Source organism: Myotis yumanensis, unplaced genomic scaffold, assembly GCF_028538775.1.
Source record: "Myotis yumanensis isolate MYYU_CA2020_CCGP unplaced genomic scaffold, mMyoYum1.0.hap1 SCAF_23, whole genome shotgun sequence".
Lineage (NCBI taxonomy): Eukaryota > Metazoa > Chordata > Mammalia > Chiroptera > Vespertilionidae > Myotis > Myotis yumanensis.
The window spans coordinates 13,167,417-13,194,125 of NW_027223774.1; the positions used below are offsets into that span (position 1 = coordinate 13,167,417).

Genomic DNA, 26,709 nt, shown 5'->3' on the forward strand with positions numbered 1-26,709 from the left:
GGAGGCGGGTTGACGCCGCTTCCAGCCGCGACCGGCGCCATGAAGTGAGAGGGGCCGGGGTTTGCGGCTCGCTAGCGGGAGCGGGGTCCTGGAAGATGGGGGGGACTGGTGGGCGCGCTCGGGGCCGCTGCGGGGCGAGGGGTGGCCGGGGGGGTGAGGTGGGGACAGACTCGGGGACCTACGGTGCGGTAACGGGGATGGGCAGCGGGGCGATGCCGAGGGGACCCGGAGGCTCCTGGGGAACTGGGGTAGGTCCGGGGGGGCCCGACGGGCCGGGCCCGGCAGGTAACCTCTCTCGGCCCGACGACTGGGGAGTAGAGGGGCCGGAGGGGGGCCGAGGGGCCGCGGAACTGACCGGACAGCCCCGCCGCCAGGCTCAACGTGGACGGGCTGCTGGTCTACTTCCCGTACGACTACATCTACCCGGAGCAGTTCTCCTACATGCTGGAGCTCAAGCGCACGCTCGACGCCAAGGTGCGTGGAGCCCGCGGGGCCGGGGGGCTGGACGGAGATCGAGGTCCTCGGAGGGCAGCCCGCGCGCCCCAGCCTCTCCCCTAAAGTGGGACTAGTTACAGTAGCAGCAGCTGACACTCGGAGGCGGCGCTGCTCCGTGGTTGGGAAGGGTAGACGCTGGGCTCGGCTGCCTGAGCTGGAATCCTGCGTGCACCGCTGTGTGCCTTCGGGTAAATCACCCAACCTCCCTGTGCCGTCGTTTTCACCTCCGCGAGATGGGCGTAGCAGCACCGCCTGCCTCCGAGGTCCTTGGTGGGGGGTGCGTTACAGGAGGTAATTCGCTAAGTCAGGGAGCGGTTCTCACCTGGGGTGGTTTTGACCCCCCGGGGGACATGCGGCTGTGTCTGGAGACATTACTGGTTGGCCTATGGGGGAGGGGGAGTGCTGCTGGCTCCTGGTAGGTAGAGCCCATAGGTGCTGATAAACATCTTACAGGGCAGCCCTCCACGACCACGTGCTATCCCATCCCCAAATGTCAATAGAGCCCAAGGTGGCAAGCCCTGAGGTGAGACACTTAAAAATACTGCCAGAAAAAAAGAAAAGAAATACTGCCAGGCGCAGAGTCAGTGCTGGAAGTGTTTGCTAAATTAAAAGAAAAAGAGCTCTCCTAGCCCTGTGGCTCAGCTGGTTGAGCCCCCTCCTATGCCCTGGTTGCGGGTTCGATTGCGAGTCAGGGTACATCCTGGTTGCGTCTGGGTCCCCAGTAGGGGGCGTGCAGGAAGCAGCCCACCCATGTTTCTCTCACTGATGTTGCTCTCTCCCTGTCCTTTCGCTCTCAAATCAATAAAAACGTATTTTAAAAGTGAAAGAAAAAGGGGCTCACTATATTCAGATACTATGCTAAATGTTTAACCCACAGTTTCTCATTAGAGCTTATTAGGCCCATTTTAGAGATGAGGCTACTGAGGCCAGAGAGGTGAAGGCATTTGCCAAAGACCCCTCAACAAAGAGGTGGCAGGAGTGGGGTTCAAATCCACTGCTCCTGGGGCCCAGACTTTCAATTGCTGTGTTGTCCTGCCGTTCCAAGATGGTGGTATTAGTGGGGAGGGGGGTGTTCCCAGAGTTTGTGCCCCTGAAGTTCTGAGAGCCTGTGTCTTGTTCCTCTCACTCCCAACACGCAGGGTCATGGAGTTCTGGAGATGCCCTCAGGAACTGGGAAGACAGTGTCCCTGTTGGCCCTGATCATGGCATATCAGCGGGTAGGGTGACCCCCTGGGCCTGTGGAGGGGGAAAGGGGAAAGGGGAAAGGGGCCAGGGCTGAGCCCATTGTCGTTGGCAGGCGTATCCGCTGGAGGTGACTAAACTCATCTATTGCTCAAGGACAGTGCCTGAGATTGAGAAGGTGAGCTGGGGCCAATCTTCGTGCTCCCCCACTTTTCCTGGGCCTCACTGGTCCCCCGGGTGGTTGCCATCACCGCTGGGGGGTGGGTGTTTGGGGCTGGGGCCTGGCTGGGCGGGGGCTTGTGCTTTCAGGGAGGCCAAGTCCCCTGCCTCCTGGGCTGGCACAGGTGATTGAGGAGCTTCGGAAGTTGCTCAACTTCTATGAGAAGCAGGAGGGTGAGAAGCTGCCGTTCCTGGGGCTGGCGCTGAGCTCTCGGAAGAACCTGTGCATCCATCCTGAGGTGAGTGCCCACGCCCCTCCTTGCCCTGAGCCCGGGGTTGAGGAAACGCTTCATCCGCCAGGAGTTTTCTCGGGGAGATCGGCAGGGGCCACACACAGAATTCTCTTCTCACTTTTCAAAGTCGACTCATTGCTCATGGCCAAGGCAAGCACACTTCTTCCGGGGAGCCTCCCCCCTTCCCCCCCAGCCTAGGACATGTTACAAAGGCACTTCCTGGAGTCCAGCAGGCCTGGGTTCCTGGCTCTGAAACATTAGTTGTGTAATTTTTAAAAAATATATATTTTTATTTATTTCAGAGAGGAAGGGAGAGAGAGAGAGAGACATCAAGATGAGAATCATTGATCGGCTGCCTCCTGCATGCCCACACTGGGGATTGAGCCCGCAACCTGGGCAAATGCCCTGACGGGGAATTGAACCGTGACCTCCTGGTTCATGGGTTGATGCGCAACCACTGAGCCACACCGGCTGGGCAGTTGTATAATTTTGCGTAGGTGATTTCTGGAGTCTGGGCCTTAGTTTTCCTTTCCGTTAAATAAGTGTAAAGTCCCTGCTTCATCCAGTTGATAAGATTAGGTGAGATAATGTGTAGTCCTTAGCATGTACAAAGAGCTAGAGGAATATGAGAAATTTTCATGATATGAATAGATATATGACACATAGAATATTAGTTTTTATTTAATTATGTTATAAAGGCACAGGGCTCACTGCACCAGAAGTTGTTGTAAGCACTTAACGTGTAACTCATGGAATATGTATTCTGTAAAGTTATCTGTAAGAATATGTCAGAAGTAATATAGATGATGGAGGGTAATGAAGTAGCAGCACAGGCCTTGGCGGCTGATGAAATGGGAACGGGGGAGGGAAGCGTCGGCAGCCGCAGAGCCTTCCCGTTGGTGAAGGAAAGGTTTTGTGTTGGGGACAGGCAGCCCTGGGCTGTGACGCTGCCACCCGCAGAGCCTCGGAGGGCACAGAGCCGGGCAAGGGCGAGGCAGTTTGTCAGACTGTGTGGTCAGACCCTCTTCTGATTCTGAGACCTTGCCATGGTCCTGGTTGTTTGGATTTTGAAAGATTGAGCAGTTACCCTTGACCTACACACTAAGGAATCTTCAAGGCTTAGTGGTGTATGTGTTTGTTTTTGAGGTTTAATTGACATATTCGTTGTGGGTGTACAACGTAATGATTTGATATTTGTATACACCTCGAAATGATTACTGCAATAAGTCCAGTCACCTTACATAGTTATAATTTTTTGTGTGTGATGTGAACTTTTAAGATCTATTCTCTTAGCAACTTTCAAATATGCAATATAGTATTCACTCTAGTCACATGCTGTACATCCTCAGGACTTGTTTTTTAACTGGAAGTTTGTATCTTTTGACCACTTTCACCCATTTCACCCATCCCTACCCCACCTCTGGCAACCACCAATCTCCTCTCTATCTATGAGCGTGGTGGTTTCTTTTTTCTTTTTCTTTAGATTCTCTACATAAGCGAGGTCATATGTAATTTGTCTTTCTCTGTGTGACTTATTTCACTTAGCGTAATGCCCTACAGGTCCACCCACATTGTTACAGTGTTTCCTTTTTCATGGCTGAATAATAGTCCATTGTATTCAGGGCTTAATGTTTTAAAAGTAATAATTTAAGAGTAACACTTTTGCCATTCTTTCACCCCTGCAGTAAGTCCCCAAGTGTCTTAACTGTTTATCATTGAAACCGGTTGAGGTTTGAGTTTTCCCAAAATCCCCTCGCTCCACCCCAGAGAGGACAGCTTCCCATCCCCCCAGGGGTGAGGTGTAGAGCCCCAGGTCCCGGGAGTGGTCGGGCTTTTCAGCCCATGTCAGTGCTGAGATGCACCCCCCGCCCTGCTCCCCAGGTAACACCCCTGCGCTTTGGGAAGGATGTCGATGGGAAATGCCACAGCCTCACAGCCTCCTACGTGCGGGCGCAGTACCAGCGGGACCCCAGCCTGCCCCACTGCCGCTTTTACGAGGTGCCTGCCAGGACAGGGCTAAGGGAGGGCGGGCAGCAGCCCGTGAGCCCACCGCTCTGACCCCCAGGCACCCTCTCGCCCTGCCCCAGGAATTTGACATTCATGGGCGCCAGGTGCCCCTCCCCGCTGGCATCTACAACCTGGATGACCTGAAGGCCGTGGGGCGGCGCCAGGGCTGGTGCCCATACTTCCTTGCCCGGTACTCGGTGAGGAGACTGGCAGGGGGTGGGCAGAGGGCATGTGTGAGGATTGCAGGCTGCCTGCCCATTTGACTGCCTGTGTCTGTCTGTCTGCCTGTATCTCCCTGTGGGTCTGTGCCTCTGTCTGTCCCTATCAACTTGCTTATTTTTGTGCCTGGCCTGTGTTTGTCTGTCCCCGCCTCGCCTCTGTGGGCCTGTGAGGAAGGGACGTGGTAGCGTGGGTGGGTGGGTGGGAGGTCGCGTGGTTCAGGGATTAGGGGTGGCAGGCAGGCTTGGTGTAACCCTCCTCCCCTCTCCCCTGCAGATCCTGCACGCCAACGTGGTGGTCTACAGCTACCACTACCTCCTGGACCCCAAGATTGCAGACCTGGTGTCCAAGGAGCTGGCCCGCAAGGCCGTTGTGGTCTTCGACGAGGCCCACAACATCGGTGAGGAGGGCGCCAGGGAGGTGACGCCAGCCCCTCAGGCTGCCACCCAGGCTCTGCCTGCCTGAGCCGGGCCTTCCCCTCCCCCTCCTCTCCAGACAATGTCTGCATCGACTCCATGAGCGTCAACCTCACCCGCCGGACCCTGGACAGATGCCAGGGCAATCTGGAGACCCTGCAGAAGACAGTGCTCAGGTGGGGGAGCGGGCAGCAGTCGGCCCTGTGCCCGCCTGGCCCCTGCCGGCCAACCCCTGCCTCTCCCGAGCCCCGTTCTCTGCCTGACCCGCCTCCAGGGACACCAGCCCTGTCCCAATGTCCCCTCAGGTGTCACCCGCTCTTCCTACACCCCGTCTCCCTGCAGGATCAAGGAGACTGATGAGCAGCGCCTGCGTGAGGAGTACCGCCGCCTCGTGGAGGGGCTGCGGGAGGCCAGTGTCGCCCGGGAAACCGACGCCCACCTGGCCAACCCCGTGCTGCCCGACGAGGTGCTGCAGGGTGAGCTGCCCCCCGCCTCGGCCGCTCCCTGTCCCCTCCCCGGGGGGTGGCGGCTGACCCCTTGTCCCCGCAGAGGCGGTGCCGGGCTCCATCCGCACGGCCGAGCACTTCCTGGGCTTCCTGCGGCGGCTGCTGGAGTACGTCAAGTGGCGGCTGCGCGTGCAGCACGTGGTGCAGGAGAGCCCCCCTGCCTTCCTGAGCGGCCTGGCCCAGCGCGTGTGCATCCAGCGCAAGCCCCTCAGGTGCGCCCCGCCGGCGGGGGCAGGGGGGGAGGGGGGGGTGGGAGGGTCCCTGCCGGCAGCCTTGTGCTCTGCACCTGGGGCCTGGGGTCACTTGAAGCCAATGTCAGGCATGTAGGTGAGGAGTGGGGGCTCAGGAGTGTGCCTGGCACCTGTTGGCCAGAGCAGGCGGGTCCCAGGGCAAGTCCTGTGTTGGGCAGGGGCCTGGCAGGCAGCACGTGGCCTGATCAGAGAATTTACCTGAAGCGTTGGATGGAGACTGTTTGCAGAGGGGTGGGCAGGGCGGAGGAGCCAGCAGGGCACCTGTGAGGGCTCAGAGGTAGTTCCACCCCAGGCCCTAAGGAGGGGCTCCTGACAAGACCCGGCAGGTGGGAGCCCCAGGGCCCCTCCAGTGCCTCCATTGCTCCCCCACCCCCAGCCTGAGGACAGGAGAAGGGATCTGGCAGGAGGGCGGGCTCGCTGGACTCTCCTGTGCTTTCTGGTTAGGTCACCAGTCCTTTCTGGATGTCAGGCTCCTCCTCTGTAAAATGGGGAGGGGGTCCCCTTTCACGCAGGTGTCTGCTTTGTGCTGGGGACACAGTGGTGACCGAGACAGCGCTGGCCCTGCCCCTGCCCTCCAGGCTCACAGTCTCAGTGGGGAGACAGACCATCTCCAGACAGAGACCAACCTGAGCAGCTGGGGTGGGAGGGGGAGCCCAGAGGCACACCCGATCCAGCCGGGAGTTGGGGTGGGAGGGGGTGCGGAAGACAGACGAAGAAATGGCATTCAGGAGCAGGTTTTAAACTCTAGAGCAGCGGTTCTCAACCTGTGGGTCGCGACCCCTTTGGCGGTTGAACGACCCTTTCACAGGGGTCGCCTAAGACCATCGGAAAACACAGATATAATTACATATTGTTTTTGTGATTAATCACTATGCTTTAATTATGTTCAATTTGTAACAATGAAGTTGGGGGTCACCACGACATGAGGAACTGTATTAAAGGGTCGCGGCATTAGGAAGTTGAGAACCACTGCTCTAGAGCCAGGTGGTCCTGCTCCATGACCTGCCTGTCCCCAAGGGGTGAGAGCCTGAGGCCCAGTGGTCAGTGTTTGTGGCTGGGTGGCCTGTGTGCATGAGTGTGACAGCGTGTGTGAGCCTGCGAGGCTGTGTGAGCATGTGGGACTCTGATGCTGTGTGTGTCAGCAGGATGGCCGAGTGTGACTGAGGCGGATGAGGTTCTGGTGTAAGTGTGTGACATGTGGCCGAGCAGGGTCACGTGGCTGGGATTCTGGGTGTGGCTGTGGAGCTCCTCCTTTGTCAAGAACCTGCGTGTGAGATTTTGTGACCGTGTGTAGGTGGGACCACGTGACTCGGGTGTGATTATTTCTCCGTGTGCCACTGCAGTCAGCTCTGCCGATGGGCGCTGTAAATGTGCGGGCACAGAGGTGACTGCGCAGCCCCAGTCCCTGCCCTCTCTGTGGAGATAGGTGCTCTGCCAACGGAGGAGGGGCTGCTGGTCCTGCCTGTCCTTCCCCCTCCCCCTAACCCTCACCCTGTGTGGCCTCCCCACCAGGTTCTGCGCTGAACGCCTCCGCTCCCTCCTGCACACCTTGGAGATCGCGGACCTCGCGGACTTCTCCCCGCTCACGCTCCTGGCTAACTTTGCCACCCTAGTCAGCACCTATGCCAAGGGTGAGTGCACCTCTCCCTGCCTCGGCCGCCCCCTGGCAGCTGGAATCAGGATCCCATCGGATCCGGAGGGTTGTCTGTGGGACTCAGACACTCGGGACCTTGTGTGGGCTCAGGAGTTTGGGCTTTGAGGGCACTGGGGAGTCACCGACAGTTTTTTAAAAAATATATTTTATTGATTTTTTACAGAGAGGAAGGGAGAGAGATAGAGAGTTAGAAATATCGATGAGAGAGAAACATCGACCAGCTGCCTCCTGCACACCTCCTATTGGGGATGTGCCCGCAATCCAGGTACATGCCCTTGACCGGAATTGAACCTGGGACCTTTCAGTCCGCAGGCCGACGCTCTATCCACTGAGCCAAACCGGTTTCGGCGTGACAGTTTTGTGTGAGCGAGCCTCCTGCTCAGATTTGTGCTGTCAGAGGCTCCCTCTGGCTGCAGACTGGAGGAGGGGGTGGGGGTGGCGATGGTATGAGATGAGGCCAGAGGGGTTCTCTGGGGTCAGTTCACACTTAGGGTGTGGTAAGGACCTGGTTGTTCTTTTTTAAACAAAATATATTTTTATTGATTTCATGCCGGGGTCCAGGGGTTCCCAAAGGTGTAGACGGAGTCGGCGAAGAATGTTTTACACGGAGACAGAGTTCAGAACTCTCTAGCTCTCTTTAGTCTCCGTGGATCTTCCTGTGCCTGGCTGAGGCCACAGAGAAAAGATCCTGAGGCAAGCTGAGCCTTTATTTTATAGTCAGAGGTAAACAAGGTAGTGGTTACCATAGTTACACTGTTCTTGTGAGTTTCACTTGTTTTTGTTCTTGTTCTTGCTGGACTTCCCTCAGCCCATTAGCTTCCCAGGTAAGATCTAGGGAGCTCATGAGGTCAAGCCTAATTATGCTTAAGAGGACTGTGCCCTCTAAGCTGGGACTTGTTTGTGACTTTGCCAACGGGTCAGTCCGAGGTTTAACCCTATAGCGGCTCCCCACAATTTCAGAGAGGAAGGGAGAGGGAGAGAGATAGAAACATCAATGATGAGAGAAAAATCATTGATCGGCTGCCACCTGCACGCCCCCTACTGGGGATCGAGCCCACAATTTGGGCATGTGCCCCTGACTGGACTTGAACCCGGGACCCTTCAGTCTGCAGGCCGACGCTCTTTCCACTGAGCCAGACTGGCCAGGGCAGGACCTGGTTGTTCTGTTCCTGTTGGCACTGGGGGGCCATAGCAGGTTCTGAGCAAGGGAGGGGCAGATTTGCACTTTAGAAACATTCTTCCCAAGGGACTGGGGGCAGATCGATGGGGCCTGGCCAGGGCTGGACGAGAGAGAGGGAAGGGAAGGGTTGGGAAGGTGGGAGGTAGAGGCAAGGGCTGACTTGGTGCCTGGGTGGGGGGAGGAGCTGAGGATGATGCTCAGATTTCCAGCTTGCCTCGAGAGGGGAAGTGCCCCAGATGCTCTCGCCTTTATCGGTCAGCATTCCCTTCCCTTCTTCAGCGTGAAACTGGCCCGGAGCTCAGTCTGATCCCCGGGGATTACTCTTCTATCCAGGAAACCAGGTCAGGCCTGGCCGGCTGGCCCGGCCTCGGGGAGCACAAAAGCCCGTCCCCCCACCCCAGGGCCCATCAGAAGCAAGTCCCACCGGAAGGTTCCTTCTGCGTCCATTCCTCTGTCCCATGCTGTCTTCCCTCCCGGCTGCCTTCCTCCTCTCCTCCCCACTTCCCCATCTACCAACACCTCACTTTCTTTTTTTTTTAAATTTTTTTATTTTTTTATTTTTTATTAAATTTTTATTGTTCAGATTACATTTGTTCCTCTTCTCCCCCCCCATAACTCCCCTCCTTCCAGTTCCCGCCCCACCCTCCGCCCTCACTTCCCACCCACTGTCCTCATCCATAGGTGCACGATTTTTGTCCAGTCTCTTCCCACATCTCCCATTCCCCTTCCCCCCCCAAGAATAGTCAGTCCATTCCCTTTCTATGTCCCTGATTCATTATAATCACCAGTTCATTCTGTACATCAGATTATTTATTCACTTGATTCTTAGATTCACTTGTTGATAGATGCATGTTTGTTGTTCACAATTTGTATCTTTACCTTTTTCTTCTTCCTCTTCTTAAAGGATACCTTTCAGTATTTCGTATAATACTGGTTTAGTGGTGATGAACTCCTTTAGCTTTTCCTTGTTTGTGAAGTTCTTTATCTGACCTTCAATTCTGAATGATAGCTTTGCTGGATAAAGTAATCTTGGTTGTAGGTTCTTGGTATTCAGCACTTTGAATATTTCTTGCCATTCCCTTCTGGCCTGCAAAGTTTCTGTTGAGAAATCAGCTGACAGTCGTATGGGTATTCCCTTGTAGGTAATTGAGTCTCTTTCTCTTGCTGCTTTTAAGATTCTCTCTTTGTCTTTTGCTCTTGGCATTTTAATTATGATGTGTCTTGGTGTGGTCCTCTTTGGATTCCTTTTGTTTGGGGTTCTCTGCGCTTCTTGGACCTGTAAGTCCATTTCTTTCTCCAGGTGGGGGAAGTTTTCTGCCATTATTTCTTGAAATAGGTTTTCAATATCTTGCTGTCTTTCATCTTCTGGCACCCCTATTATTCTGATGTTGGTACGCTTGAAACTGTCCCAGAGGCTCCTTACACTATCTTCACACTTTCGGATTCTTTTTTCATTTTGCTTTTCCAGTTGGGTGTTTTTTGTCAAATCTTTGGTTTGATTCTTGTGTTCCTCTGGTCTGCTATTGGGTATAATATTCTTTATTTCAGTCCGTGTATGCTTACTTTCTAATTTCTTTATCGTAGCATCGAGGGTCTCATTAGTTTTCGTGAGGCTCTGCTCAAGTTTATAGCAAGCCCTCAAAATTGCAATTCTTAGCTCCATATCCTCCATTTCTGTCATGCTTTTTTGTCTCCGCATCTTTTATGCTTTCTTGGTGCACCCCCTTGTGGTCTTTGTGCGCACTCTTGTTCTAGCCAAGCCTTAATTGTTGTAGTTAACACTAGAGGGATTTGACCACCAGGCCGACTGGCTGTGGGAATCAGCTGTGTGGAAAACTTCAGTCCTCTGGGGAGGCGCTAGTCCAGCCTTTGCCTGAGGGGATCGGCAAATGGCTCTGCGCAGGGCCTGGGCGGGGCGGGCTCAACAGGGCGGGGGGAGGGAGCAGCTATGGCTGCTCTCAGTCCGTCTCCAGGGGCTCTGCCTCTCTGTCCCCACAACCGCTGCAAACCTCGGAGGGACTGTAGCCAGATAGTCCCGCTTCTCCCGTTTGAGTCTGGGTCCCTAAAGACTCGCCCGGATCTGTAGCCCAGAGTCTGAGACTCACTCCTGATTGAAAACGACAACCGCGCCCTCAGCCACCAGCCCGCTTTGCGCGCGCACCGCTGCACCACCGTACCTTTAAATTTTCCACACTGCGCCTCCTCTAAGCCTCGTAATGCTGTTGTTTTTCCTTCTAGTTGAAGAGTCTCTCCTCAGCCAGCCTTCCTGTGGTTCTGGGTGATGTCCGTTCCGTCTTTTAGTTGTATTTTTGAAGTGGTTGTTCGAGGCAGCAAACTCCGGTGTTTACCTACGCTGCCATCTTGGTTTCTCCAGCTATCAGCTTTTCATCCCTTGTTATGCAACACCTCACTTTCTTAATGTGTGCTACTTTTGTTTATTTTTTATTGATTTCAGAGAGAGGAAGGAAGAGGGAGAAAGGGATGGAAACATCAGTGATGAGAGAGAATCATTGATTAGCTGCCTTTTGCACAGCCCCTACTGGGGATCGAACCCAAAACCCGGGCACATGCCCTGACTGGGAATTGAACCATGACCTGCTAGTTCATGGGTCAACGCTCAACCACCGAGCCACACCGGCCAGGCACCACCTCACTTTCTCTTACCTGGGATACACCCCGCGCCCCCCATCCTCCTCCTCCTTCCGATCCAGCTTAGTAGGATGTCCTTTCTCCACGAAGCCCTCTCTGACTCCCAGGCTGGGCCTGGCCTCCTCTTCTGGGCTCTCCCGTCCCAGCCCTGCCACCTGGGTGGTCATTGTCCAGGGACAGGTCTGTGTCCCCATCACTGAACTGGGAGCCCTGAGAGGGCAGGGCCAGAGCTGTCTTGGTCTCTGCTGTGTCCCCAGCACAACGGGTGGGAGCTGTGCCCAGTGAGGGAGGCAACCACAGTGGTTCAGGCAGGAGGTGATGGCAATGACTGCAGGGGCGGGGGGGGGGGGGGGGTGGAGGGGGTGGGGAGTCAGATTGCAGATCCACTTTGGAGCAGAGCCGACGCCTCCTGATGGCTTAGACCAGTGGTTCTCAACCTTGGCTGCACATTAGAATCACCTGGGAATCTATTTAAAACCCTGATTTCTGGGCCTCATCCTCCGGAAATTCTGTTTCTTTGTTACTAATGTTGTGGCCTCACCCCATAACAAAGAAACAGAATTTCCGGAGGATGAGGCCCAGAAATCAGGGTTTTAAAATGATTCCCAGGTGATTCTAATGTGCAGCCGAGGTTGAGAACCACTGACGGAGAGGCGAGGGGCAGGCTGGGGGGGCAGGGCGGGCTCTCCTGGCCCTGAGGAGCCTGAGGAGGAGGACCTCCCTGAACGCTGTGCAGGTGTTGGTTCTGAGCACACCGGGCAGGCTGGGTGTATTTTGGACTCAGGTGCCTGGGTTTTAGGCTTGGGCTGTAGGTGGCTGGTCCCGTTCACTAAGGGGGTGGGGACTGGTGAGGGGCATGGTCATCACGGGCACCCAGCATTCTCACCGGCCTCCCGTAGGTTTCACCATCATCATCGAGCCCTTTGACGACAGGACCCCAACCATTGCCAACCCCATCCTGCACTTCAGGTGAGCCCTAAGCCCAGCAGGGGTGTGAATGGACTGGGGGCCTCAGCCCCCTGGCCTGACCTTCACCACCCTCGTCTGCTTCCCACAGCTGCATGGACGCCTCGCTGGCCATCAAACCCGTCTTCGAGCGCTTCCAGTCTGTCATCATCACATCTGGGGTGAGGACCTTCTCTGTCCCGCCCTCCCCTCGGGGGCTCCTGGTTCTGCCCAGTCCTGCTAAGATCCCTCCTGTCGTCCCCACCACAGACGCTGTCCCCACTGGACATCTACCCCAAGATCCTGGACTTCCACCCTGTCACCATGGCAACCTTCACCATGACACTGGCCCGGGTCTGCCTGTGCCCCATGGTACGTGGGAGAGGGGGTTGACTGTCCTCCCTCTGCTCCCTCCGCTGATCAGGCAGGAGAGCTGTACAGCTCAGGGCACAGATCCTGGGTTCAGACAGACCGGGGCCCTCCCTGTGGGCGTGCTCGCTCTCCCAGCCTCCGCTTTCTCATCTGTAAATGGGAACGCCTCCTCCGTGACCTCCAAGGCCGTGGAGGGGAGAGTGAGCTGTGGGTGTAAAATGTGGCCCAGGCCAGGCTCCTGGTTAACATGGTTTTGCCTGGTTCATTGTCTGGCTGTGACCTTGGCAAGTGACCCTTCTGCTCTGAGTCAGTCCCCTCTGTAAACTGGGCAGCACAACACGAACCCTGGGTCCTTCATCAGAAGCTCTTGGGCCAGGGGTGTTTGAGAATTTCCCCGACTTTAGAAACAAGGCGTGTGTGTGCGCGCTGTGTCAGACCTACAGGGTCTGAGCAGCATCCTCAGCAATTAAATATTTTATTTTTAAAATGTTTTTATTGATTTTTTTTTGTTTTTAGAGAGAGAGGAAGAGAGAGAGAGAAACATTGATGAGAGGGAAACGATCCGCTGCCTCCCAGGCGCCCCCTAGTGGGGACAAAGCCCACAACCGGTGCATGTGCCCTGATCGGGAACTGAATGGTGACCTCTTGGTGCTCAGTCTACTGAGCAATACCGGCTGGGCAGCAGTGAAACATTTTAAAGAGTCAAAAAGGGAGATCAGCCAGGACTTTGGACTCAGGGTGGGCAGGTTTCGCTCCTCCATTAGTTTGTGACAGACGCCCAGAGTGCTGCGGCTTGGGGAATGGCTTTTCCAGTGCTGACCATGCACCGCACACGGTTTTGTGAGGGGCTGGTGGGGGTGCCCCAGTGGCTGTCAAGGTCACAGTGAGAAGCGTTCTGGAACCGCCTGGCTGGAGGCGGGGGCGGCAGGAGCGTGCTTGCTGGTTGGGAACATGGGCAGACTTGGGTTCATTTCCGTCTCTGCTGTTTATTTGCCATGTGACGTGGGGCAGGCGACTCACCTTTTCTGCGCCTTCGGTGATTTTTCCGTGCAGTACTGATAACAGGGTAGTTCCTTCCGTGACACCGTGTCTATAAAAAGCTTAGAACAGCCCTAGCTGGCAACCAGAACCCGCACATCACGGTGGTCGCCGCTGCTTTGCTTATTGTGATGTTTCCTGCTCTCCTCAGATCATCGGCCGTGGCAACGATCAGGTGGCCATCAGCTCCAAATTCGAGACCCGGGAAGATATTGGTATGCTGCCCGTGGGAGCTCATGGCGGGGCTGGTTTGGGTTCCGAGAGGGGAGGTTTAGCAGTCAGTATGGCCTGTCTTGCTGTGGTAACAAATACTCCCACGTCAAAGTGGCTCCCCATAGAGGTTGCTTCTTGCCCCTGGTCCGTGTGGGGCCTGCCCAGTGTCAGCTCTGGGAACCTCCACCGTTGGGCACGTCACAGCTGTGGTGAGACGTGACCGGAGGGATCGTGGTGAATGGCACACTGTCTACAGAGGTGCCCACCTGGGAGTGGCACACAGCCACTTCCCTCATTTCACTGGCCATGGCAAGTCACGTGGCCAGTCCTCCCACCGGCCTGCAAGGAGAAGTGGAATGTGTGTGTGAACAGTCCTACCGATGGCTCGCTGGGGCCTCTGTGAGCCCCAAGTTCAAGACCAGGCATTAGACAGGAATGCTGACAGGGAGTGGGGAAGAGGGCCCAGGCCAGCGGAAGGTGCAACCTCTGACCCCTCCCAGCGGTGATCCGGAACTACGGGAACCTCCTGCTGGAGATGTCTGCCGTGGTCCCCGATGGCATTGTGGCCTTCTTCACCAGCTACCAGTACATGGAGAGCACCGTGGCCTCCTGGTACGAGCAGGTACGCCCGCCGCCCCTGCTCGCCACACCCAGGAAGGCCCCTGGCTTCTCAGATCTTGGCTCTGCCCGTCTGTGTCATAGGGGACAGGAGAGTGTATAGGACACGTATGAGCAGTTTAAAGAACAAATAGTGTACACCTGGGGCCCTTCCCCCACCTCCGGGCTAAGAACTAGCCTTACAGCCTCTGGGCCCTCAAAGGCCTACCCCTCAGGAGAAGGAACCACACCCTGCCTCCCTGGTCCCCTTGCTGGTCTTTTGGGGTGACCACCATGCCTGTGCCCCCCAGCACATATGGCTTGACCTGGGTAGCAGGCAAGACTCGCTGGGTGCTGTGCTGTAAGAAGAAGGTTCTGGAGAACTAGACTGGACAGAAACTCGGGCAGAGAGTGCACTGGGGGGGGGGGAGGGCGGGGGGGGGAGGTCGTGGGCTTTCTGGACATGGAGCCGGGACTGGGGGAGGCAGGATGCAGGGACGGCAAGGGCTGCTCTGTCCTCTCTGCTTCTGAGCGCCCCTGGCCCAGCTCTCAGCGGGAGGTGAGATAATGGACTTGGCGAATCCGAACACCAGGGAGTGGTGGGGTGGGGAGCTCACCCACTCATGGCCAAGACCTTGGTTCTGTCCTCAGGCTCTTTCCACACAGGGGAGGGGCTGCTGGCCCCCGAGCCCTACGTCCTGAATGCCAGCTGTGTCCTATTTAAGAAACCTTTGCCTGCCCAGGAGATGGTAGTCTCCTGTGTTTCCTAAGAAAGCCCTGTAGCTTTAGCTTTCACATCTAGTCCGTGAGCACCTAGGTTCCTCTTGGTGTATGGTGTGAGGCCCGGGTCAAGGTTCCGTTTTTCCCACATGGAAATCCGGCTGCCCCAGCTCCTCCCCACTGAGGGTTCCAGGTGACCATCTGTGGGGGGATGTTTCTCAGCCCTCTGTCCTGTCCCCTTGTCTCTGTGTCTGTCCTGGCCACAGGTCTCTATTACAGTGTCTGTCACATGTGAAATCTTGTCTCCACAGTCAGTGGCTGGGCGGGGAGGGTCCCGACTGGCTGTCTTGGGCCACATGCCTGCCCCACTTGTCCAAAAGTTGGGTGTGGGGACCGGTTCCCAGGATCACAGGTTTCCTGAAAGGAGGCTGCGGTGCCACCGCCCTCCCTGCTGGGTCTCCACGGGGGAGAGAAGTGGTCTGTAGCCCGGACAGAGCCGAGCTTAGCAGGGACGCCCGAGAGCGTGACCCTCCTGCCGGCCGCACTGACCCGCGTGTCCTTCAGGGCATCCTCGAGAACATCCAGAGGAACAAGCTGATCTTCATTGAGACCCAAGACGGGGCTGAGACCAGTGTGGCCCTGGAGAAGTACCAGGAGGTGAGGCTGGGCTGGGGGAGGGGGGAGCTGAAAGGAGGGGGGAGGGACAGCTTTGAGGGGCTGTGTGTCTGTCTTGGCCTCCCCTCCACAGGCCTGCGAGAATGGCCGTGGGGCCATCCTGCTCTCAGTGGCTCGAGGCAAAGTGTCTGAGGGAATCGACTTTGGTGAGTAGACTAGGCTCTCCCCTCCCCCGCAGCCTTCCTGGAGCCCTGGCCATTTCTGCTGCCCCAGGGGATGCCCACAGCCTGGGCACGCCCAGGGTCTCCCCTCCCTCCGTCCCTGGGTGCCCGTGGGGCCCTCGGAGCACCCCCACGCCTCCCACTCCTGGGCTGCCTGAGGGTGGCTCTCTCCAGCTGGCCTCGGGGTAACCCCTCTCGCTGCCGCCCCACACAGTGCACCACTTCGGGCGGGCCGTCATCATGTTTGGCGTCCCCTACGTCTACACGCAGAGCCGCATCCTCAAGGTGAGCAGCGCCTGGGGTCGCAGGATGCGAGGGCCCCTTTTGGGTGCTCCCCCAGGACCTACACGGGGAAGGGGCTGCTGCAGAGGGACAGGCATTAGGGACCGGCCCCATCTCACCGCAGGCGCGGCTGGAATACCTGCGGGACCAGTTCCAGATCCGAGAGAACGACTTCCTCACCTTCGATGCCATGCGCCACGCGGCCCAGTGTGTGGGTCGGGCCATCAGGGGCAAGACCGACTACGGCCTCATGGTCTTCGCTGACAAGGTGGGGATCGGGCCCGCCCAGCCTGGCTGTTCCCCTCATCGTCGTCCCAGGGTCCTGACACCTTGCCCCTCTCTCCCGCCTCCTGCTCAAAGCGGTTTGCCCGGGCGGACAAGCGGGGGAAGCTGCCTCGCTGGATCCAGGAGCACCTCACGGACGCCAACCTCAACCTGACCGTGGACGAGGGGGTCCAGGTGGCCAAGTACTTCCTGAGGCAGATGGCACAGCCGTTCCACAGGGTGAGCTGGAGGGGCCCGCCCTGCTTCCCTTTAGCCTCCCACGCGAAGCTGCCTCGGGAAGGTCTCGCTTCCTCCCCACGCCCTCACCCAGCCTGCCCGCCACAAAGGGAGGTCTGTGCTCGCCCACACGCCCGGCCTGGGCACTGCTGGGAGTCGAGGGCTCAGACGCCAGCGTGTGTCCACAGTAGACGAGCAGTTGCCTGAGCCCCTGGCCTCACCCTCCCGTCCTTGCCCGCCAGGAGGATCAGCTGGGCCTGTCCCTGCTTAGCCTGGAGCAGCTGGAGTCCGAGGAGACGCTGCGGAGGATCGAGCAGATTGCACAGCAGCTGTAGCGCGAGGTGGGGCAGGGCCATAAAAGGAGTTCCTGCGACTGCGAGTGTTGCCTGGCCCTGGGTCCCGGGGCTTGGAGGGGCCTCCGGGAGGCACGGGAAGGCCGGTGCAGGACGGAGACCTCAAGCAGACATTCTTGGCGGCCAGATCGACAAACTTTAATAGCAGAAGAGAGGGCAGCCCAGTACACGGGGTGTCCCCGGGGTGCCAGGCAAGGAGATGAAAGGACTCCCCTCTCTCGGAAGCTGCAGGCACGTGGTCCTGTGGACTTTAGCGGGGGCCCAGGTCCTGGGTGCTGGCGCTGAGGGTCCGAGAGGCCTCACTCAGGTGCCGGTTGGGGAACTGGGGGGACAGGCACAAGGGGTGGCTGACGGGCAGGACACACCTGCTCCAGCTGCACTAGAGCTACCCCACCCTGACTGCCAGCCTGTCCACTGCAGCGGCTGTACTGCTCATTCTCCTGTACCTCATGTCCATCCCCTACCTGACCCCCAAGTAAAGCCCATCCATCCATTCTGTCCTCTGGTCCATTCCCACCTACCACCCCTGGCTCCCAACGCCAGCCTGGCCCCCCCATTCCATCCTTGACCAGGTGCCCCTGTCTCCCCTCACCTGGGCCCCAGTAGCCCTGGCTCCACCCGCGTGCAGCGTGCTGAGGGACACGGCTCTCTTCATCCTGCAGAGGGAGCGAGTGAGTCTGGGAGGGCCTGGCTCCCGCCCTGGGAAGACCTCTCCAGCACCGGGTGTGACTGTATGTCAAGGGGAGATGGGAGCCATGGAAGGTTCTTGAGCAGGACAGGGGGAGCTGCAGCTATCAGGGCTCTTCACTGACCTGATCCAACACTCACCCGGCTGCTCCCGCCGCCCCCTCGCCTCTGAGACGGGAGACCAGCTTCTCGCTTCCACGCCGGATAGACTCACGGAGCTTGGAGAATGAGCTGCTCCGGCGAAGGGTCTGGGAGGGCACCGGGGGCACGTCAGTCCCCACGTCCCATCCAGTCCCACTCCCACCCGGGAGCCGAAGCAAAGCCCGTCCTCACCTGTTGTTCCGCGTCACCAGCTCTGCCTGTGCTGGGGGCTCCTGGGGAACAGACGGGGGCATTGTGGTGGGGACAGAGAAGCCCCTGTGGGGGGCAGGGGGACGGGGGCTCACCAAGAGGGGCGGGCAGGTCCTCCGTGCTGAGGATTTCTTTGTATAGCTCTTCCGCTTGCTGGTACTTGTTCTGCTTCAGGTAGGCTGTGGCCTGCGGGGGGCGTGGCCGGGTGATCTCGGCTCCTGGGAGCTCCCACCCAGACCTCGCCTACAGCGGAGCTCACGGCCCCACCACTTCCTGCCTCAGTGACCAGGGCAGGGGGCCTCCTGGCTCTGCCTGTTCCCTGCTCTCCTTTGTGCCTCTGTTTCCTCATCTGCAAAATGGGGCCACAAGAACACCTACCTCCCAGAGTCCTTTGAGAAATGGGTGGTGCGGCCCTGGCTGGTGTGCTCAGTGGTTAGAACACTAGCCCATGCACCGAAAGGTCTGGGTTCAATTTCCGGTGAAGGGCACGTGCTTGTGTTGCAGATTTGATGCCTATGTGTCTCTCACATTGATCTTTCTTTCTCTCTCTTCCCCCCTCCCTCCCTCTCCACTCTCTCTTAAAAAACACACACAAAAAAACAATGGAAAATATATCCTCAGGTGAGGATTAACAAACAGCAAATGGATGGTGCAGGGGAAGCACTAACGGGATCCAAGCTTAATAAACGCCTGGTGCTATCCCCACTCTCGGCCCGTCTCCAGCTTCTTTCCCTGGGCTGTTCCCTGGCACCAGACCTGTGTTCCTGCCGCTTCCGGTCTCACCAGCTGGGGTCTCAGGAGCCCCTTCTCCACGGGCCTGGCGAGGGGGCTCCTGGCCTCTGCCTCCCACCCTGCACGTGCCCGGTCCCCGCCCAGGGCCTCACCAGGTTGTTCTTGGTCTTGGCCACGTTGGGGTCGTGGGGCCCGCCCAGGGCCTCGTAGATGCTCAGGGCCCGGGCGTAGTGCCGCTCCACCTCCTCGAACTTGCCCTGGTTCTGGCACAGCAGCGCCAGGTTGTTGAGCTGCTTGGCCACGTCCGGGTGGTCGGCGCCCAGGACCTAGGGGTCATCCGGGATGGGCAGGCCACGTGACGCCAGCGGCCATCACTGGGGTCACGCGTTGGGGGTTACAGCATCCAAGTGGAGAATTGCATGGGGTTGGGCAGAAGTTACACCAAACTGGAGCTTCATCGGGTCAGAGGTCATGGTGGTCCAGAAACCACCTGGACCTTGGGATGCAGGTTCAAATGACTCTATCAAGGAGGGGGTGTACCAGGTTGGGGCACAGAGGTGAGTTAGGAGAGGTCAGGAGTCAAGGTCAAATGGAGGTCAAGCATGGTGGCTCCTGGGAATGGGTGCTCTAGGCTTAAATTGTTAGCTCACAGCACCCAGTGGGCATAAAAGGTCAGGGCTCACAGGTTTGGGGCCATAGAATTGAACATTTCAGGGTCAAATGGGAGGGGCTTCAGGACAGGGCGCTGGGCAGGGCAGGACCTTCTCGCGGATCTCCAGGGCGCGCTGGCACAGGGGCTCTGCCTCCCGGTACCGCCCACGCTTTCCATAGAGGACGGCCAGGTTGTTGAGGGTGGCAGCCACCTGCAGGGCCAGGGAGGCAGGTCAGGAGCGGGCAGGCACAGCCCCGGCCCTTCCTTCCTCCCGGGCCCCACTCACCGCGGGGTGCTCAGGGCCCAGTGTCTGCTCCCGGATCTGCAGGGCGTCGTGGAGCAGGTCTGTGGCTTCCTTGTACTTGTTCTGGTCCCTGTGGGGCAGCGCAAGGATGGAGGGGTCAGCCAGGGTGGGTAGCAGGGGCCGGGCTGAACCAGGCACAGTGGCACCCTTTGGGGGTCCCTTCTGGGTCTCCCCACGCCTACTAGGTCTAGCACCTCCAGAGCACTGCCCAGCCTCTGGCCACCCCAGGAATCGTCCCCACTCTGTTGGGGTCTCTGTCACCCACACTCACTGACTCCTCTTTGCCTGGGTCCCCGTGGCCTCCGCAGATCTGTCCCCCTCCCCACCACCACTCCAGCACCCCACGCCGACACCGGGATCCCCGCTTCCACCCGACAGTGACTCCGGCCCCTGCGGCCCCTCGGGCACAGCCGGCGCGGCTCACCGGTACACCAGCGCCAGGATGTTGAGCATGGTGGCCACGTCGGGGTGGCAGTGGCCGGAGCTCCGCTCCAGGTCCTCCAAGGCCTGGCGGCACAGCGGCACGGCCACCTCGTAGCGGCCCTGGCTCGCGTACTGGATCACGAGGTTGTGCAGGGTCCGAAGGCGGGCCGGGATCTCGTAGCCCCCCTGCTGCGCCGCCGCGGCCCCCGCCGCCTCAGGACCTGGGGGTGGCAGGTACCTAGTCACTGCAGGCCTCCTGTCCCCTCAGCCTCACACGAGGGACACGTCCCCACCCCCCAGGGCTACAGCCGCCCCTGGGGCCATGGGCCTGAACTGCCTTCTGAGGTTGGGATCCCAGGCCCCTGGGATGTGAACACAGGCACCTCCCACCCAGCCTCACCGCGCAGTCACCCCCATGGCCACCTGCTCCATCCTCCTGACACCCTGCCTGACCCCCCAACCCCTGCTCAGGGCCTCGGGGTCCAGCAGTCCCTCCCCAGCTCAGCCTTTCGTCCTCCATGGCTGAGCTCCCCATCACACGGACCCACACCCACCTCTCCTTTCCTCCTCCTCGCTGGGGAACAGGGAGGCCAGGCTGTCTCGGCGGCGGGGGGACTCAGGCTGCTGCGGAGAGGACAGGACGTGGGGAGTCACTGGGTTGGGAATCAGTTTCAGGGACGGGGGTCCTGAACCCCAGGGTGTGAGGGAGGTGGTGGTCAGGGGCCTCGGGGTGTCCCGAAGGCTTGGTGAGGATCTGCAGGAACAGCTGAGGGCTTCTGCGGAAGTCCAGTGGGTTGGGGGTCTTTGAGGGCCTAGGACACTGGGCCCCGTGGCGAATGGGGAGCCATGGGTATCTACGGAGGGCCGGGGCCCTAGCGCGTGCTGGCCGCCTGGCCCGGCCGCGCACCTGGCTGTCCTCAGGTGGGTCGTACTGGCGCAGCTGCCCCAGGAACTCCAGGTGGCTCTTCTCCTCCTCCAGCTGCGCCACGGCCTCCTCGCTGGCCCGCAGCCGCCGCTGCGTCTCCTCCAGCTCCTCCCGCAGCCATGAGTTCTCCTGGGCCAGCCTCCGGGCCTGTGCTCGCAGCCGCTGCTTCTCGGCCTCCAGTGCGCCCACATGCGCCGACAGGGCCAACAGCACCTGTCGGGGGTCAGGGGTCGAGAGTCAGGGGCCCGGTCCCTACCCTGCCAGACACCCCGCCCCAGCCCAGGACCCCCCAGATTCCGCAGAGAGCCCTCCAGGCAACTCCGAGGGGGCACAGAGGCCGCCAGGGACAGACCCAAATCCTGCCCAGGGACCCCTCTGATCTCACCCAGGCACACAAATGATGCCCAGGGACTGCATGACCCCCCCATGTACCCCCAAGTGTCCCCAGGACCCACAGTTCTATGGAAGGTTCAGGGGTACTTGTCACACACAAGGGCCCTGCAACACTGCCCAGGTACCCCATCTCTGGCCTAGAGCCCCCCTCTCCCAACCTGGCTCCCCTAGGTCTCACCTACCCCAGGCTTCACCCCCCGCATACGTGGCCCCTCCCCCCCGGACCTCCCCCCAGAGCTGGACCCCTCGTACCTGGGCTTCGCCCAGCCCCAGCTCGATGGCTTCCAGCGAGTGGCTCACCACCTGCTGCTTTTCTTCCAGCAGCTCCAGGCCGGCCCCCGGGCCAGGGCCTGCCAGGGCCTCCGCCAGGTGGCCCGCCAGGCCCCGGTGCTCTGCACGGAGGGCCTCCAGCCCCTGCACCACTTGTCGCGTCTGCCGCACCAGCTCCTCGGGGTTCAGGCGCTCTGGGCCCAGCCCCACGCCTCCGGGGGCTGCCACCTGCACGGACATTGCTGCTCCTGGGGGGCAGCCAGGATTGGGAAGTCACAGCCAAGGCCAGGCCAGCCGGACCCTCAGCCTCCATGCCATTCGGACCAGCAGGGCCCCTCCCAGCTACCTCCCTTTCGAGCCATCCCGCCAGCCCTCTGCCTCGTACCCTCCTGCTTCCCGCCAGCACCCTGGTCCACACCCAGCCGGGCCAGCCCGCAACTGGGAACGTTCTAGTCTACCTTTGCCTGTTCTCAGCCCCGAGAACAACTCCAAACCCCACGTATGACTAACCCAACGCCGGTGTGTGGCCGCCCACCCGCCCCGGCTCACCTGGCCCGTCCTCAGTACCCCAAAGGCCCCGGGTCCCCTGGCCCCGACCTCCTGGCTGTGTGACCGGGAACGGGAGGCGCCCTCCTCCGCTGGGCGTGTGGGGCGGGGTGTGTGGAGGCGGCAGCCTCACTGTGAGCTCATTCTTAGGGTGTTTTTGTTGCGAACCAGTCAGACCGCTGGGGCTGGGAGGTAGGGCAGGAGGCGAGGGCCGAGGGGCTGGGGTGCCGGAAACAGAGGTGCCTCTAGATGGGGGGTCGGCGAGGGGGACCCCATGTGTGGGCTCCCGGGTCCTGAGGAGCTGACAGACCCTGAGAGAACAGGGGTCCGCCCTCCACTGCCGACAGGCCCAGCCAGCCCAAGGCGTGTTGGGACACACATGTGACAGGCGTGGCCCATGGATGTCACTGGCCATGTGACAGCTGAGGGTCTGAGGCCCAGATCATAACAGGTGGGGGTCTTACATGTGGGAGTTCGTGTGGTAGTATGTGGGTGACAAAGCCGATGCACAGTTGGTGGTGCCTCGGGAGCCCTCACATACACACTCACACACAAACACACTCCCCTCTCAGAAATACAACTCACACCCTCCACAGGGGTTCTTAGAAATACAGCCCAGCCAGCATGGCTCAGTGGTTGAGCATCGACCTATGAACCAGGAGGTCACGGTTCAATTCTGGTCAAGGGCACATGCCCAGGTTGCGGGCTCGATCCCTGGTGGGGGGTGTGCAGGAGGCAGCTGATCAATGATTCTCTCTCATCAGTGATGTTTCTATCTCCCTTCCTCTCTGAAATCAATACAAATAAAAATAAATAAACAAAAAGAAATACAAAGTACAACACATTCTCCTCTCATAAATATAACACATTCTGGAAACACTCTTCCTCCTCGAAAACATAAATCTCAAAGCCCTAACCGGTTTGGCTCAGTGGATAGAGCATCGGCCTGCAGACTGAAAGGTCCCAGGTTCGATTCCAGTCAAGGGCATGTACCTGGGTTGTGGACACATCCCCAGTAGGAGGTGTGCAGGAGGCAGCTGATCGATGTTTCTCTCTCATCGATGTTTCTAACTCTCTATCTCTCTCCCTTCCTCTCTGGAAAAAATCAATAAAATATATTAAAAAAAAACACAAAAAAACATAAAACTCAATAAACATACTCGCACACATCCACTCTTTCCTTTCAAAATACAGCACACTGACTCGGGCAAACACACACATGCACTCCCCTCTTGGAAACACAACCCAATGCACTGGTATATTTTCCTCTCAGATATAAAAGCCAACACACAACACGGAAACGAACTCTCTCGCCCGCAAAAATATAATCAAACCCACGTCTCACACTCAGGCTGTTTCCTTGCCCTCATGCTCCGGACACAGGCCCTGGCCCACACTCGGACGGTCCCGCCAGCAGCGGGTCCCCACTGCCCGCCCAGCGCCCGCTCCCTGCGCACATGCTCCCAGATGACGGACTTGTCACCATCTTCCCCACTTTCTCCAACACCCCAACCCCTTGCCGGGCGGGCCAGGGATTTGTGCCCCTGCACGTGGCACACACGGCTACACACCCAGAGCTCCAAACACGGGTGTGCAAATGGCCCCTGAACTCAGACTCAGGCTGTCCCCAGTGGGTGTGCGGGCCACAGACACGGCGGTGGAGACGATCAGAGGCAGTGCCAGTTTCCGACACAGCCTCTGAGGACACTTCACCCAACCACCGTCCAGCTCCCATGAGCAGCCCCGCCGTGCCTGCACCTGCTCGCACGTTCACACTCATATACACGGAGACACGCAGTAAGGGCAGCATGTGGTCCTGCGGGACTTATGGACCGCAGGCTCTCATCAACCTCAACGGATACGTCTGTGCATGTGTCAGTCCCTTTCCACATGTATATGTGTGTGTGTGTGTCACACCATCCTTAGCCTCACACCTCACACACAAGCCCATACATAGCCAAACACAATCACACAAGTTTGAGAGTCATCTGACAACCACAACCAGGACTCGCACAAGTTTGCTGATTTATACAACCTCACGCACAATCTCAGGCAGCTAAGCCGAAAGCTCCACACGCAGCCTCGCCGGCATCACCCACCGCCCGACCGACAACCACAGTAACAGCCACAGCGAACGCACAGCCGCACAGCACGGGGGCTGTTCCCACCACGCACACCAGCTCCCACACTCACACGGCCCCCCAAGCAGCAAACTCCCCTTCACGTGTTCAGCCTGTGTGCATAACCGCACAGCCTAGTCACACCCACACAGCCATCCTGCTGCACACCTCCCTGCCACTCCCCCACTTTACAGCCATACAATCTCTTGTTCACACTCACACTTAATTCTATAAACAGTTCAACTTCCTCCCCTACACACAGCGACACACATGCAGGGCATTACAAACACACCATCAGAGGTCGCCCACATTGCCACATCATTCACACGGTCCCTGTACGCCCTCCCAGGGCCACGCGAACAGTTCATCTCCCCTTTACACCCCTATCTACAGCCTGACACCATCTCTGCACACACCTGAGCTTCCCACACCATCACACACACCTGAGCTTCCCACACCATCACACACACCTGAGCTTCCTACACCATCTCACACACCTGAGCTTCCCACACCATCTCTCATACACACGCACACGCTATCTCCGTATGCTCTCAGGCAAGAGATCCCTGTCATGGCCACACAACGTACCCCTGTCCAGCCAGCTCGGCCCGGTGCACCCCAGCTTCCCAGCAGGGCCCCCCCTCCCTCCTGCTAAGCCCCGCCCTCGCTCCTGTTTACCTGCGCACGGGGGAGGGGGCGCGGCCCCAGCTGGGCCTCCAGAGCCCGGGGAGCCCCAGGGCGGGGCAGGGGGCGCCCAGGGGCCCGCAGGCCGGTCTCCGTCGTCAGGCCAGCGGGCCCAGGGGTGCGCCAGGCCCAGCCTCACCCACCAACCCCCGCCTCCATCCTGCGTCCCCGGGACCCTCGCCCTGCACTCCCGGCGCCCACCTGAGCGCGGCCGGCTCCGGGTCCCACGCTGCGCGCTGCACCGGCCGCGTCCGTCCCGAAAGCCGCGCACACCCCGCGGCTCCCAGCTGTGCCCCGCGTCCCGGGCCGCGGGCGGGTCCTCAAGGGGCGGGGCAGCCGGCGCCCCGCCCCCCGCAGGTGAGGCCGGCCCCGCCCACCGCCCGGGGAAAGTTTAGCCGGTGGCTAGGGCCCCGCGGAAACTGCAGCACCTGGGCGCGGAGCCCGGCGCCTCCGGGGCCCGGCGAACCTGAGGATGAGTCCAGCGTGCGCGAGGCCTGGGAACGGGGCTCGGCATCTGGAACCTCAAGAACTCGGGATCTTGGGAACTTTGGGTCCCAGACCCGGGGCCTTCTTGCAGTTTTAGCCGCTGGGCCTTTGCCTTGGTTGTGCCTCCAGCCTGGACCTCTCTTCTCATACGTGTCACCATTTGTCTGGTCTCTTCGCAAAGGCTGCTTCCTCCGAGAGGCCTCCCCTGATTGCCCCTCCTAAAGGACACCCTCTCACAAAAACGCTGCCTCATTTCCCTTCTTGTTTTGGTTCACAAACTTTTTAGGGCCTAAATGACATAGTATTTCATGTCATATATCACATTATGACGTTACAGCACATTGTTGTGAGGGGAGGTGATGTAATGGCTAAAATTTGGGCTCTGGGTTCAAATCTCATTGCAGCGCTTAGCTGTGCAGGTTTGGGCAAGTAACTCACCCGCCCTGTGCCTCGTATTTCCTCATCTGTAAAATGGGGATAGTCGAAGGCCGTGAGGATAGAATGAGTTAATAAACGGTTAGGAAGCATTTAGCACATATTAGCTGATTGCATGTATTATATTATTGTCCCCAACTCCTCCCAGAATGTCAGCTCTTGAAGATAGGGCTCTGTATGGTCAGCACTGTACCTTTTTTTTTTTTAAATATTTTTATTGATATCAGAAAGGAAGAGAGAGAGATAGAAACATCAATGATGAGAGAATCATTGACCGACTACCTCTTGCACGCCCCCTACTGGGGATCGAGCCCGCAACAAAGGCATGTGCCCTGATTGGGAATTGAACCAGTCATAGGTTGAACCTCCTGGTTCATAGGTTGATGCTCAACCACTGAGCCATGCCATCTGGGCAGCCCTGTATTTTTTGACTGATTGATTGATTTCAGAGAGAGAAAGAGAAACATTGATTTGTTGTTCCACTTTTTTTTTAAAGAAGGCAGAAATGGATCAGTAGCTGGAGAGGGTTGTAAGGTCAAGAAACTCCGTACTTTAAAAAACTTTTTATTGCCGAAACCGGTTTGGCTCAGTGGATAGAGCGTCGGCCTGCGGACTGAAAGGTCCCAGGTTCGATTCCGGTCAAGGGCATGTACTTAGGTTGCGGGCACATCTCCAGTGGGAGATATGCAGGAGGCAGCTGGTCGATGTTTCTCTCTCATCGATGTTTCTAACTCTCTATCTCTCTCCCTTCCTCTCTGTAAAAATTCAATAAAATATATTTAAAAAAAAAACTTTTTATTTATTTATTTTTATTATTTTTATTTTATTTTATT

The 26,709-nt window shown here is 58.4% G+C and overlaps 2 protein-coding genes across 6 annotated transcripts; one reads left to right on the forward strand and one right to left on the reverse strand.

The window, feature by feature from the left end:
• Positions 1–18,001, forward strand: ERCC2 (ERCC excision repair 2, TFIIH core complex helicase subunit). 2 transcript variants are annotated; one of them, XM_070401546.1, is made up of 23 exons: positions 1–44; positions 375–474; positions 1,635–1,712; positions 1,793–1,855; positions 2,022–2,135; positions 4,011–4,127; positions 4,217–4,333; positions 4,632–4,755; positions 4,851–4,947; positions 5,114–5,247; positions 5,321–5,489; positions 7,041–7,159; positions 11,911–11,980; positions 12,069–12,138; positions 12,227–12,328; positions 13,518–13,581; positions 14,080–14,201; positions 15,461–15,553; positions 15,645–15,717; positions 15,947–16,017; positions 16,139–16,282; positions 16,375–16,518; positions 16,758–18,001. In XM_070401546.1, exons 1-23 carry the CDS (start codon positions 40–42, stop codon positions 16,848–16,850), a joined length of 2,283 nt encoding a protein of 760 aa, XP_070257647.1. In that variant the 5' UTR covers positions 1–39; the 3' UTR covers positions 16,851–18,001. The 2 variants fall into 2 exon arrangements, with proteins under 2 accessions (XP_070257647.1, XP_070257648.1); XM_070401547.1 differs by lacking the exon at positions 1–44 and adding an exon at positions 51–108.
• KLC3 (kinesin light chain 3) lies at positions 16,788–25,246 on the reverse strand. Of its 4 annotated transcripts, none has more exons than XM_070401549.1 (13): positions 25,157–25,246; positions 21,588–21,853; positions 20,925–21,155; positions 20,572–20,641; positions 20,019–20,238; positions 19,577–19,664; positions 19,400–19,501; positions 18,791–18,964; positions 18,002–18,092; positions 17,889–17,929; positions 17,697–17,803; positions 17,461–17,524; positions 16,788–17,190 (listed from the first exon to the last, which is right to left on the reverse strand). In XM_070401549.1, exons 2-13 carry the CDS (start codon positions 21,843–21,845, stop codon positions 17,119–17,121), a joined length of 1,518 nt encoding a protein of 505 aa, XP_070257650.1. In that variant the 5' UTR covers positions 21,846–21,853; positions 25,157–25,246; the 3' UTR covers positions 16,788–17,118. The 4 variants fall into 4 exon arrangements, with proteins under 4 accessions (XP_070257650.1, XP_070257651.1, XP_070257649.1 ...); XM_070401550.1 differs by lacking the exon at positions 25,157–25,246 and adding an exon at positions 22,155–22,258 and having other exon boundaries at positions 20,572–20,638; XM_070401548.1 differs by lacking the exon at positions 25,157–25,246 and adding an exon at positions 22,155–22,258.
• Between the last annotated feature and the right edge of the window lie 1,463 nt (positions 25,247–26,709).